The sequence below is a fragment of the Typopeltis vanoorti genome, chromosome 1 (assembly GCF_054136105.1).
Source record: "Typopeltis vanoorti isolate ZY-2024b chromosome 1, IOZ_Tvanoo_1.0, whole genome shotgun sequence".
In the NCBI taxonomy this organism is placed as follows: domain Eukaryota; kingdom Metazoa; phylum Arthropoda; class Arachnida; order Uropygi; family Thelyphonidae; genus Typopeltis; species Typopeltis vanoorti.
In genome coordinates this window covers 91,316,137-91,329,507 of record NC_143549.1, presented here as the reverse complement: position 1 = coordinate 91,329,507, position 13,371 = coordinate 91,316,137, and the positions used below count along the sequence as shown (strand labels likewise).

The 13,371-nt window shown below is 35.8% G+C and overlaps 1 protein-coding gene across 1 annotated transcript in view; it reads right to left on the bottom strand.

The window, feature by feature from the left end:
• LOC150110202 (glutamine-rich protein 2-like) overlaps positions 1-13,371 on the bottom strand; it is a 61,653-nt gene that overhangs the window by 27,779 nt on the left and 20,503 nt on the right. The window contains exons 3-5 of the mRNA XM_090392571.1: positions 10,406-10,564; positions 9,914-10,036; positions 268-342 (exon numbers count right to left, since the gene is read on the bottom strand). Coding sequence (XP_090248697.1) covers positions 268-342; positions 9,914-10,036; positions 10,406-10,564 — 357 coding nt within the window. The remainder of the gene's footprint in view (positions 1-267; positions 343-9,913; positions 10,037-10,405; positions 10,565-13,371) is intronic.

The following is a 13,371-nucleotide window of genomic DNA, read 5'->3' as shown; positions in this document are numbered from 1 at the left end:
AGTTTGCTCTTGGGGATGTTGTTTCTGATGTTGGTGCTGTTTACATTTGTTTCACTGTCAGACAAATTCTTATGCTAATATGATAATTATTCTTCATTCAACTCCACTTCAATATACAAATTAAACAGAAAACTGATTCCTGTGACACTTTACTAATTTTTTTTTCTCTGTAACATAGTCTGTATGTGCATTTAATAGGAGATTTTTATTTTCATATAATAAATTGATTTTTACACATTCTATAAATTTGATAAAGTAATACTTTACCAGGCAAAGTAAGTAGTCCATCTCTTCTTTGTCAGCTTTATTATACTTCAGATCATTTACCATATTTTGCATTTCCTGCAATGATAAATTTGAATAATTTAATGATATAGAGTAATAAAAAAAAATAAAATAATTTAACAAACTTTGCATTGTCACAGTTCTTTTCATGTTTACCTAATAATGAATTTAGTTGTGCTTATTTATACACAGTAATATCTGTATATACACAGAATCTGATGCAAACTCAAGATTTATTGGCCTCTGATGGTAGGTGGTATTGTCTTAGACATCCCATACCATATCAAATATCAAGTCCTCTGATATTTGATACAGTATGTCATCTCACTCTGTATCAAATATCAGAGTACTTGATATTTGATACAGTATGGGATGAATCACAAAAATGCTGATACATTGAAATGCTTCACATAAAAACTTGCTGGGCTATTGTACATTCAGGAATTGGATGCTCAAATTTTTATGATACTTGTTCAATATGTCATCCATTTTGTTTAACATCTTTTTGAAAGCCATATATAGTTATATCAGTCTTGTAAAGAGGAATAATAACTTCCTTATTCCTGCTTGTTAGTGTGTTTCTTAACATCTGAGTGATCCCTTAAGTCGTTTTGTCCAAGTCATTCAGGACTTTCACAAAGTTGCAAGATTCATCGTGAGAGTTTCCATTATGTCCACTGAACTTCAACTCTGTGCCCATCATTATCCATACTTTCATCAATTTCTTGCAGTCCAGTTCCTTAAGGTAATCTGTTTAGCTTGCAATCTTTTCATTCCAGAGCACATAACTTTATGCTTTGACATATTAAATTAGCAGCTGTTGTCCTTTACTCAGAGTACCAGTATATTTATATCATCTGCAGGATATTTAAATTACCTTTATTAGTTATTGCTCTCCCCATTTAGCATTGACAGATATCTCAGTATTTCAACTATGTGCATCTTCCTCCTGAAATCATTCCCAACTAAATTAAACCCACATACTTTCTCTTTGATTCAACTCCACCACATACTAGTTCATGATGTCTATTGTTATCAGCCACTCTTGTCTGTCTCCATATGCTCCATCTTACATAATACAGTAGGGTTCTGTGTGTATCAGTCAAAAGTGAAAGTGAGTAAATTTGCTGGTCTGGTTGCCAAGTAGTTAGCATATCCTCTCCAACTAACAGGCTATAAGTTTGAATTGTTGAACATGGATATTTGTGATTGTCTTTAGGTGGGAGATGAATTTCTTCACCTGGTGCAAGACTACTACTACTACCCCACTTATTGGAGACTGAAGTTGCTTGGAAAAGCTCCATGTTTGATCTCTAGAGCAGGGTTTCTGTATTATGTAAAAAAAAAAATACAAATATATATATATATATATAAAATTAATAAAAATATTAAAAGAAATCCTTAGCCAATCCATGATATTAATGTACTTGGAAATTTTTCCACTTAATTATACTATAAATTAAAGATCCCGGGGTGCTTAAGGGTCAAAGCTGTATAACTGAGAGGAGACCTCCACATAGCCTTTAAAGGAATGCGGAGAACCGACCAGGGCTTCTGACCTAATGTCCAATCCTCACCTTCTCGTAGTGCACCCTGTTGGGTATCTACTTTGATACTGAACGAACGAGGATGGGCTGGCAATTTGGGATTTAGCCGACCAAATTGTATTCTTATTGGTTAAACCAAAATAAAAAATGATGGTACAACATGACAAAATTTTATGCCGGCTGGGGCGTCGCCCGGTTAAACAAGGCCCCCGTTGTTGTCGCCAGGGAACCAGGGCGAACAGCGAAAAGTCAGCTACTGGAACAAATCTGAAAACAAACCCCAACTCAACATCACCAGAGTTAAAGATCGGTACTATCAACGTAAGAAGCCTGAATGGCAAAGAAATGGAGCTAGCTGAGGAATTAGATAAGTACCAGATCGACATAATAGGGGTGACTGAAACAAAAAAGACCAAAACTGGTGAGATCTTTCTGAGCAATAAATACAAAATGTTATATTCAGGCAATAACAATCAAGGAAAAGAAGGAGTAGCCATAGTATTCAACACAAAATACGAGGCTAATCTTCTTGAATGGCAGTCAGTCTCAAGTAGAGTAATGTGGGCAAATATGAGAATGGGGAACTGGACAATGAGACTTATTTGTGCCTATGGTCCCACAGAAGGTTCTACTAAGGTAGAAGTGGAGGAATTTTTTGAGGCTTTAGAAAAAGCAACTGACACAATGAAAAAGGAAAAGTTGGTCCTTGTTGGGGATCTAAATAGTAGAGTAGGAAATGATTGTGAGACATACAAAAATATTTTGGGAAAATTTGGAGAAAAGAGCAAAGCTAATAATAATGGCAAATATCTGTTGGATTTCTGCTCAGGACATGGACTGGTTATTACTAACACCATGTTCCAACATAAAAATGTGCACAAATTCACATGGAGAGAAGAGGCTAGGAATAAGAAAAGTCTCATTGACTATGTTATTGTTGATAGTGATGTTTTCTCCCTGGTGCAGGACACCAGAGTGTACAGGGGATTTGAAATTGGAAGTGATCACTATTTAGTCTTGAGCAGGATAAAAATTGAATTTCATATTAAAAGAATAACATGTAAGAAAGTTTTAAAGCGAATCAAAGTTGAGCAGCTCTCAGATGTAAACTGTAGACTAAAATACAGAAATATTATTGAAAAGAAAATGAAAGAGTTTGAGAACAGGAATCAAACCTTGGAGATTCAGTGACAAACTCTGAAGGAAACATTGATTGATTCTGCCAGAGAGGCATGTGGTGAGGTTGTGTGCAAAGATAAAAAAATCAGAACTCCCTGGTGGACACAGGAAGTTAAAGAGGCAGTGAAGGAAAAGAAGAAAGCATATCAAAAGTTCCTGGCAAATAAGTCAGCTTTTACTCTTACAGAATACAGAGACAAATGTAAGAAAGCTAAACAGTGTGTAAAACTAGCTAAACAAAAGTCATGGGAGGACTTTGGCAAGAATATAGAAAATAAATATCAAGAAGGTGGCAAAATATTCTGGAGGTTGTTGAAGAAGCTTAGGAATGGAGGAAAGAGTGCTGTAAAAGGAATTAGAGATGATAAAGGTGAAATGAAAACAGGAGAAAAAGATATCCTTGAAGTATGGAGTAATTACTTTGAAAAACTGCTAAATGAAACAAGCAGTGATGACAGCACAGTGATAAAAAACACTGACCTGGCATGCAGTCAGGAATACATATCCATACTTGAAGTAGAAAAAGCCATCAAAGGCTTGAAATGTGGAAAGGCAGCAGGAGTAGATGATATTCGACCAGAAATGCTGAAGTATGGTGGTATAAGAGTCTTACAGTGGCTGCACTGCATAGTTCAGAAAGCCTGGACAGAGGGACGAATTCCCGATGATTGGAGTAGAGCTCTCATAGTGCCCATATATAAAAAGGGAAATAAAACTGAATGTGAGAATTACAGAGGTATTTCCCTACTGAGTGTTCCTGGCAAGATCTATGCAAGTATACTTGAGAAACGGTTGAGAAGAATTGTGGAAGAAAAGCTTGGTGAAGAACAAGCTGGATTCAGGCCAAATAGAGGCTGTCAGGATCAGATCTTCACTTTACGACAAATAGTCGAGAAAGCATGGGAATATAACAAAGATCTGTATTTAAGTTTTGTCGATTTGGAAAAGGCATATGACAAGGTGCCAAGAGAGAAGCTATTCAATACGCTGCAGTTATATGGTGTCAATGGGGCATTATATCAAGCAATACTTAGTCTTTATTTGAGTTGTGAGTCAGCAGTTAGAATTGAAGGAAGTACAGGAAGATGGTTTAATGTTAAATCTGGTGTGAGACAAGGATGTACATTATCCCCTCTGTTATTCATTATCTATATGGATCACATTATGAAGGAAAGTGGTATTAAACCTGATATCAAAATTGGAGATGTTAATGTCAGCTCTTTGCTTTATGCGGATGATGTTATACTTCTAAATAAATCCGCTACAAGTCTGCAAGATTCTCTGACTAAATTGAATAGCTGTTGTAATAGATATGGTATGAAGGTCAGCAATAAAAAGACAAAGACAATGAAAATAGGCAAAATCATTGAAAATGTCAACTGTGTTGTGAATGGAGAACCTGTGGAACAAGTAAAACATTTCAGCTACTTAGGCACAATTTTTACTGAAGATGGTAAACTAAATATAGAAATAGACAACAGAATCAGCAAAGCTGGTATCGTGGGAAGTCAATTGAATAAATTCATATGGAATAAGAAAGAAATTAGTCGGAACACTAAATTAGCTGTATACAAGACTGTGTTCAAACCAGTTTTAACCTATGGATCTGAGAGCTGGGTCAGAAGTAAAACACTTGACCAAAGACTAGAGACTGCAGATATGAGAGTCCTGAGAAAGATTAGAGGCGTGAACAGATGGCATCAATGGCAATATCATATTAAAAATGAGGATATTAGGAAAGAACTTGACATTGTCAGCATCCAGGAATGCATTAGCAGAGCTAATCTCAGGTGGTATGGTCACTTAAATAGAATGGGAGAGGAAAGATTAGCAAAACAAGTGTTCTCTGCCAAATTGGCAGGAAAACGACCCAGAGGAAGACCAAGATATAGGTGGATTGATACGGTACAAAGTGCCTTAGACGATAGAAATATAAGATCTGATAATGTTGGAGTCTTGACAAGTAACAAACTGATTTGGAGGAAAATTGTAGATAGGAAGTTAGTAATGATGTAATTTTTTCATGTAGTACTGTCATATCCTGTACACCCCTTGAGGGTACATGGCAGGAATTTGATGATGATGATGATGATGATGATTAAAGATCCCAAGAAATTATATTCTATATGTAGCAGACAATGTCATCCCATGTGAGATAGCCACCCTGGTTTATTGGAGGCCTGAAATGCTTTAAAAAAGTGCCATGTTTGGTCTCTAAAGCAAGATTTCCAGAATGTCTAATTTTCTTTGGTGAGATTCACATAAAAAATTGGAAAATGTGAGATTAACAGTAATTAAAGAAAATAATTAATAGGAAAAGTAGATTGTTGTTTAGCAGATTGCAGATAGAAATGAACATTGTGAGGTAAGAATTTAGACCACACACATATTTCTGAAATGGATCAGAAAGATTTTGAAAGATTTGTCACATTATGCATGTAATTCATTTCTCTTTGCTTGACTGCTACAGTTAGCTTGCAGTTAGCTGAAATTGAATAGGACACAGAATACAGATTAATGAATTCTTTGCTAAGTCATGAAGAGATTTTTGACCAGTTCTTCTAGAAATTGTGATTACATCACTCCACTACACATAGCAATAAAGAGATTGGTTCCCTTTAGTCTTACTTGGCAAAACAGTACCAGCAAAGTTATTTTTATTTCCTAGCTGATCTAGAATCAGCTTAAGGCACATTCTAGTACATTATCTCTCTCCATGATGTCATGCATAATTCTGGAACTTTGCTATGTAGTGCAAACATAGGTTTTGGCTGCTATGAATCTCCAATAAATGAAGTGTTAGTGATGAAACACATCTATTACTATTACCGAGGTGTGGATTCCACTCCTTGCATCTACCTGTACTAGTTCATTCCTGAATAGTTTCAATAATCTGATAGATTAATTTGTTTGCAGAAAAGAAGTGATATTAACAGGCTTACCAATGCAAAAAATATAGGTAGAGCATATGGTTACTGTAGACCAGTCTGAATTTACCAAAGTTTAATATCCATCCACATTGAATATTCTCCTTCAAATTCCCCAGTATCATCAATGATACATTCTGGCTATTATGCTATTCATTATTGATGCTCTTCTCTGCAGCTCTGCATTATCATACATGGGCAACACACACACACACACACACACTATCTTCCCTTTTTCGGTCTTCTTCTATACTCTCAAGCATGAACCTCAGATCTCTTGCCACTGATCACAGTGTCTCTCAGTTTGTTCATGCCCACCATTAAAATAATCTCAACCACACTTTCGGTTCACTTAATTGCCATAATCATGCTATCTATCGTCCCTTCAAGCAAACAATCCTCTGGCATTCTATCTTGTACAGCAGAGATCATCAAGTCTCCATACATCACACCTCTTACTACTCTGTTTCTTCCTTGCTCACCTGTATCCCTCACTGTCGCTCCTCTAACACTTTCTTTCTTTGTTCCTCCACTTACCTGTCATCCTGTCATCTCTCCATCCTTGGTTTTTTGCACTGTCTTACCTTTCTCTCATTCCCTCCATTTTACTGGTTCTCCTGTTCTCTCCCCTTGTAGCATTCCCATAACTCTAATTCTTATTCTGATTCAATGAATGCAAAGTGAATCAGAATCAGAATCACTCTAATTCTTATTCTGATTCACTTTGCATTCATTGTTTTCAGTTGCCTAATCTCTTCTTTCATGCTTCTCAACTCATTCCTGATACATTCCACTTCTTCTTTCAGCATATCTCTCTCTCTCTCTCTTTCTTTCCAAACTACCTACTCTTTCTCGCCCTTGCCCTACCATGGAGCATGAAGACAGATTTTTGGTTATGACAGCAAAACGTAATCAACACACCATAGCAGGTCAGCTTGCAAGTCGGCCCCATTCAAGCACAGTGGCTAATGTACTCTTTACAGATGAGAGTCGTTTTAGTCTTTCCTCTGATTCTAGATAATACTTAATCTGGCATGAAAGTGGTACTGCTTATCATCTCGAGGATGTTCTGGAAAGGGATAGTTATGGCAGTTCTGGAGTCATGGTGGGAGGGGACACCAAGCTACAAGTGCTGGAAAAAAGGGACTATGACTGGTGATCAGTATTGCAATTGAGGTTCTTCAATATTATGTTTGATTTTTCTGTGGTGCTGTAGGTGAAGAATTCAATTCATTGATGGATGAAATTACCACATCACATGGTACACGAGCAGTGGAGATACTTCTGGAGACTGAAGATATTAATCAAATCGAGTGGAGAGCACACTCCCCAGATCTCGACCCTATCGAACACATTTGTGATGCAATAGGGAGATGCATTACTGTTTAAAATTCCCTTCCAGAAACAAAAGGCCTTATCCTTAAGAGCTCTGAGGGAGGAGTGGCCAGTTTGCTGCAAGAACTCCTGAATCACTTGGTGCTAAGAATGGTATGACATGAGAGCTGAATTGCAGTTTGGGGTGGACATATTACATACTGAAATGTCTCTCCAAGTAGTTCTGTAAGCATTGTACCTTAATTCTTTAACTACGTCTACGTCCTTACAAAATTGTAATTTTTGCCAAAAACATATTGCAATTTAATTTGTACAAAATTTATAACACATTTTTTGTGCAATATAATTTATTACAATGCTGGTTATAAATTTATGACCACATTTGGCTGTAGTCATGAAATTTTTTTCATATACGTGTAAAAATGTAATTTGTGCTTAGCTTTTGGTCACCAGTTACAAAGTAAGCAACAGTGTTTCCAAAACAGACCCCCTGTAGCCCACCACTAGTGATTTTACTCTTTTGGGATACCACTTCCCCACACACAACACAATGAATACTTATCTCTATCAACTAATTGCCTATTCCACTCACTAATCTATTATCCAGTTCCCTCCTTTCCTGCAGTTACCAGCCTACCCTCTGGCAGTATATCAAAGGCTTCAAAAAATCTAAGTATATCTGTATATTCATATCTCTTGTCCAATGATGTTACCTTTTGTAGTAAATATGCATTTGCTGAAACATAACCTCATTCTTTAACAAACTCTTGGTAACCATCACAGAAAATACTGTTATGAACCTAATTCTGAATCCCAGCCTTCACAAACCACTCCATAACCTCAACCACAAACCCAGGCATACAGATTGGCCTATAATTTGTAGCCTAAGTCTTATCATCCCTTTATAAAGTGGAATTTTACCTTCTTTCACTCATTTGAAATATGCTCTGCAAGACTGCTTTTAAACAGTTATGCCAGGGGTGTCATTAACTTCCTGGAGCATTCCATCAAGATATCTGCCGATATGTTGCCTTATTAACATCGTTTATTTAATTCTTCATATATCTCTTGCTCACTCACTATCCATCCAACATTCACCATATTCTCTGCACTCAAGTTCCCATGATATTCCATTCATGTAAATAAAATACTCTGATAAATTGCTCATTGAATACCACAATACGCTGTAGCAGTTACTAATCTACCATATTAACCCTAATATTATCCTGCCGTAATCATTCTTTTTTCTACTTGCTGCAAATTGAGAGAAATATGCATGATTTTCATGGCCTTATTGGCCATTTCTGCTCATACTACATTTTGCTGTCTTTACCAACTGTTCACTTTTCTGTCCTACTCTTTATACCCCTCATGCAAGTGATTACCACAGTGTGATAATCAGTTGCATCTGCTATTTCCATAAACCCTTTTTTTTTTTTTTCCAGACTGCATGCTTAATCTCTTCATTCATCTATTTTACTCCTTTTTTTTAAGTCTGTTCACTCTTGGAGTATACTCAGATATTCTTGCTGTTAAGTAACTCTTGATCAGTGCCCAAGCAGCACTGTCTCCTTTCCACCCAACTTCTCTTTTCATGCTATAGCTCCCAGTTGTTTCCTAAGTTTTTCATAATTACTGGCCTTGTGGTTCCACATATATCTCTTCCTCACCAAACTTCTCATACTACTCAGGTGATCACCTCATGATTATTCTTGCACTGGAAAAAATTAGAATCCCCATTCACAATCATATCCTGTGATGATATGATCAAATATAAAACTTTCAACTCTCGTGTGGCCTCCATTACATGTTGCCTAAGATAGTTGTTCCTCAAGAACTAGAGAAATTCATTTTCCTTATTCCCATATGCTATCTCTTCATTCCAGTCAGTATAACTAATAATTAAAATCATCATAAAGATCATCCTTCTCTTGCTATACATTTTGCATTTCTTGATCTCTACCTTCAAATCCCAACCTATTGAAACATCCAACTAAATATCATACTGTCAACCTCTACCCTACAATGTACTACCTCAAAACCACTGACACTATTTCTCCTTTGTATCTCAACTTTGTACAGACATAATTCCCCTGCTATCAACAGTACTCACTCACCTCCTTTCTTTCCCTTTCTATCCTCACAAAAACATCATACCCTTCCATTCCTACTCTAGTCAGGATATCATTTTCATTCATCAATACTTCACTTATTCCAATTATTTTCAGACCAATAAACTCAATGAATGCAATAATTTAATATCCCTTATTTCTGATACTCCTGGCATTCATAAATAAATTTATCAAATCATTTCTTGGTCCATTAGTCCTAGTCAGGCTACCCCTCATCAGTGACATTTCCACCTGTTTCTGCTCACCCACCTTTACAACCTCCTACTCAAAATTAGCTATGCCCCATGCATGCAAGGCTATTCCATTTCTATGTTAACTATATATATATATAAGACAAGCTATATTATATTTCAAACAGTATGCCAAAGTGACAATGACCTGCGACACCGCAAGGATAAATTTTCATGTGAGCATATTTTTGCACTGTATATAAAATTAATTTTATACAACGTTATTCAATTTCTACTAGATACTGCCAAGGGAAAAAAAATTACAATATAAGCATTACCTCTAAGAGCATCTGAGCAGCTGTAAAATCTGTGAGCAGTCCTGCAGTGGTTTTGTTTAATTCATCTATCTCATCCTGGGCAAGCTTTAATTTGACTTGCATTTCCTGAATTTCAAGGAGAACCTATAATCCACACACACAAAATAAATAAATAAAATAAAATAAATAAATAACATATTATTCTGCTTACAATACTAAGTAAGAATTTTTTTTAATGTTTTATAATTGCGAACAAGGTGTTTGTTCATATTTTGTACAAAATTTGTCAGCTTTCATTATAAAATTGAATTATAACTGGGATATATTTTCTTTCTAAATTTCTAAAAAAATTAAAAAAATTAAGTTTTACTTTTTATGATCTCAATGAAAAAATAAATAAACAATAAATTTGAATAGTTGCTTTAATAATGTATCCTTTTTTAACATCCTCCATATAATCATAATATATTTAAAGGACTTAAAAATAAACTGAATTAAAAAATGATTACTAACATCATCTAGTTGAGCTAGTCTCTCCGTTATGTCAACAAAATCTCTGAAAAGACCATCTACACGTTCGGTAAGAATTTCCAAGTCACTTTTAACCTGTTCTGTCATTGCCTTGAGTTGTACAAAATCGCCTTCACCAAATTTCTTGAGGAACTCGTTAAACTGAAATCATAACAAAATTCCAAGGCAAACATGAGAACATAAAATAGAAAGAATAATGTTTGAATATAAAATAAATATAAAATTCTAAATTAATTTAATATATTAGTTTGTGCCTTATCTCTGATTACACTTATTTCTTTTAAGCCTGGATTACTAATCTGTCTGGAAGTAATTCTTATGCTGACTCTTATAACATTTACAATTTCCAGTTATTATATTTATTTAACATAAACTGCTTAACAATGATAACAGTTTATAGGTTGGAAGAGAACCTTAATTAAGATGAATAAAGATAATTGCATAATTATCTTTATTAAGAGCATACTTCATAATGATGCATGTTTTTGCTGGGCATTTTATAGTTGGACGAAAGGCTTTCATAGATTAAATGGTAAATTAGTCAAGGAGTGAGAGTATTTTTATAACCTCAGGAGGTGGGGAAATGAATTATCAGAGCTTTACCGAAGGGCTGCTGTAATCTTAAAAGGTCAACTTGTGGAACTGGTTATTGAACTTCATCACAGGAAGAAGGGAGACCATTTGCCACACTGATGTGTTTTAGTCAAGGTGTTTACATATCTCCTCTCTTCTCCAGATATCTGAACACCTTTAGTACTGTCTGTTAATCATAGCAGACTGGTAGACATCCTAAGTGAAGAAAATTCAGTTTGTTTGGTAATGCTCTGGGGGGGAGGGGGGAGAGAGAGAAGAATTTAAAAAAATCACCCCATTCCCAATTGCATAATAGGTTTCATGACTTGTGATGGCCAAGTAACTTGGTTTCTTTGAAACCTATTAAATGTCTGATAGAGTAGTTAATCCTATCTGTGTAACCTATATATCTGTCAGTTGCATGTGTTCTTCTTGCCAGTTTGCAGGACAAAAAAATCCAAGTTTTCAAGAGCCTTTCACTTCCAAATGAGAAGCTAACTCGCCTTCAAAAAAAGTGCTGATAACAGCACTCTCTCTCTCTCTCTCTCTCTCTCTCTCTCTCTCTCTATATATATATATATATATATATATATATATATTGTTGAAATTAGGGTTTACTCGGGATGTATACATTTATAAAAATAAATTTAACTGACTAGAACCCGAGAAAGTATAACAAAAACCTTTAATACATCACAACTAGTTTCATCGGTGATCCGACTTCTTCAGGCGAGAAATAAAAAACATAAGATATAAAATAACACGGTAAAAATGAACTTTCCAGCTTAATAAAAAAGCAGAATAGTAACAGTCATATTTGAATAGGTGACTGCGTGCTACTGTTGGCATGAGTAGAATGTGTGCGACAGCTAATTTTTGAGCGCCAGTACTGGATTACTGCGCTATGGGAATCAGGCAAATTGTAGCTAAGATTATTGTTTAAATGTGAAGGGTCCAGAACTATTTCTTTTGATTCGATAATTCTTCTTTCGAATTCATCCTTGCAAATATATAAATTAGTAGTGCGTTCCCAGTCAACTTGATGTGGCTGTTCTTCAAGGTTAGAGTTTGCCAAGAAAAGGACATGACTTGAAAGGGCGCTCGCTCGTGCTCTATTGTAGGAGATGTCACGTCTATGTTCCTCAAGACGAAGTGAAACAGATTTATCTGTCTGGCCAAAATAAGGTCGACCACAGCCGCACAAAACTTTATAAACACCAGGAAAATGCAGATGGTTGTGTTTTGGTTTTGGTCGACTCAGAAAAGAACGAAGTTTTGGCAGCGTAGTATAGTCGGTCTTTATGTTGAATTTTTTCAAAATCTTAGCTAGTTTTGGGGTAAGAGTGCTGATAAAAGGTAACTGTATATGAGTGATAGGGTTGGAGTCATCTTCTTGTCGAGGATGTTGACGTGGCCTCAAACGTTTAGTGATGTTACGAGATGAATATCCATTATTTAAGAAGGTGTTTTTTAGGAAGTTAAGCTCTGTTTGAAGGTCTTCTTCTGTGGAAATGAGACATCTTGCTCGATGGGCGAGGGTGGAGATGATGCCCAGTTTCTGAGGTGGGAAGTGATGAGAAGAACCATGCAAATATCTATCAGTGTGGGTGGTTTTTTGAAAAATTGAAAATTTAAGACAGTCAGGAAATCTACTGATTTTGAGATCCAAGAAGGGGAGAACGCCGTTAATCTCTAGTTCTGATGTGAATTTAATGTTTTGATGCTGGTTATTTAAATGGTTTAGGAAGTTTTGCAGTTCCTCTAAACTATGTCCCCAAATAAGGAAGACGTCATCAATGTAACGTAACCACAGTTTAGGTTTCAAAGTAGCTGAGGAAATAGCTTTCTCTTCAAAATCTTCTAGAAAAAAGTTAGCTAAGACTGGAGATAGAGGGCTGCCCATAGCTAAACCGCTAGTTTGTTTGTATATTTTATCTTCGTAGCAGAAATAGCCGGAATTGATGCAGTGAGTTAGAAGAACGAACACTTTTTTAGAAACCTTGTCCTTAAGAAGACTCAGAACTTCATCTGTAGGAACATTCGTAAACAGAGATACGATGTCAAAACTCACCATTCTGTCTGAGTCTAAAAACAGAGCTTAACTTCCTAAAAAACACCTTAAATAATGGATATTCATCTCGTAACATCACTAAACGTTTCAGGCCACGCCAACATCCTCGACAAGAAGATGACTCCAACCCTATCACTCATATACAGTTACCTTTTATCAGCACTCTTACCCCAAAACTAGCTAAGATTTTGAAAAAATTCAACATAAAGACCGACTATACTACGCTGCCAAAACTTCGTTCTTTTCTGAGTCGACCAAAACCAAAACACAACCATCTGCATTTTCCTGGTGTTTATAAAGTTTT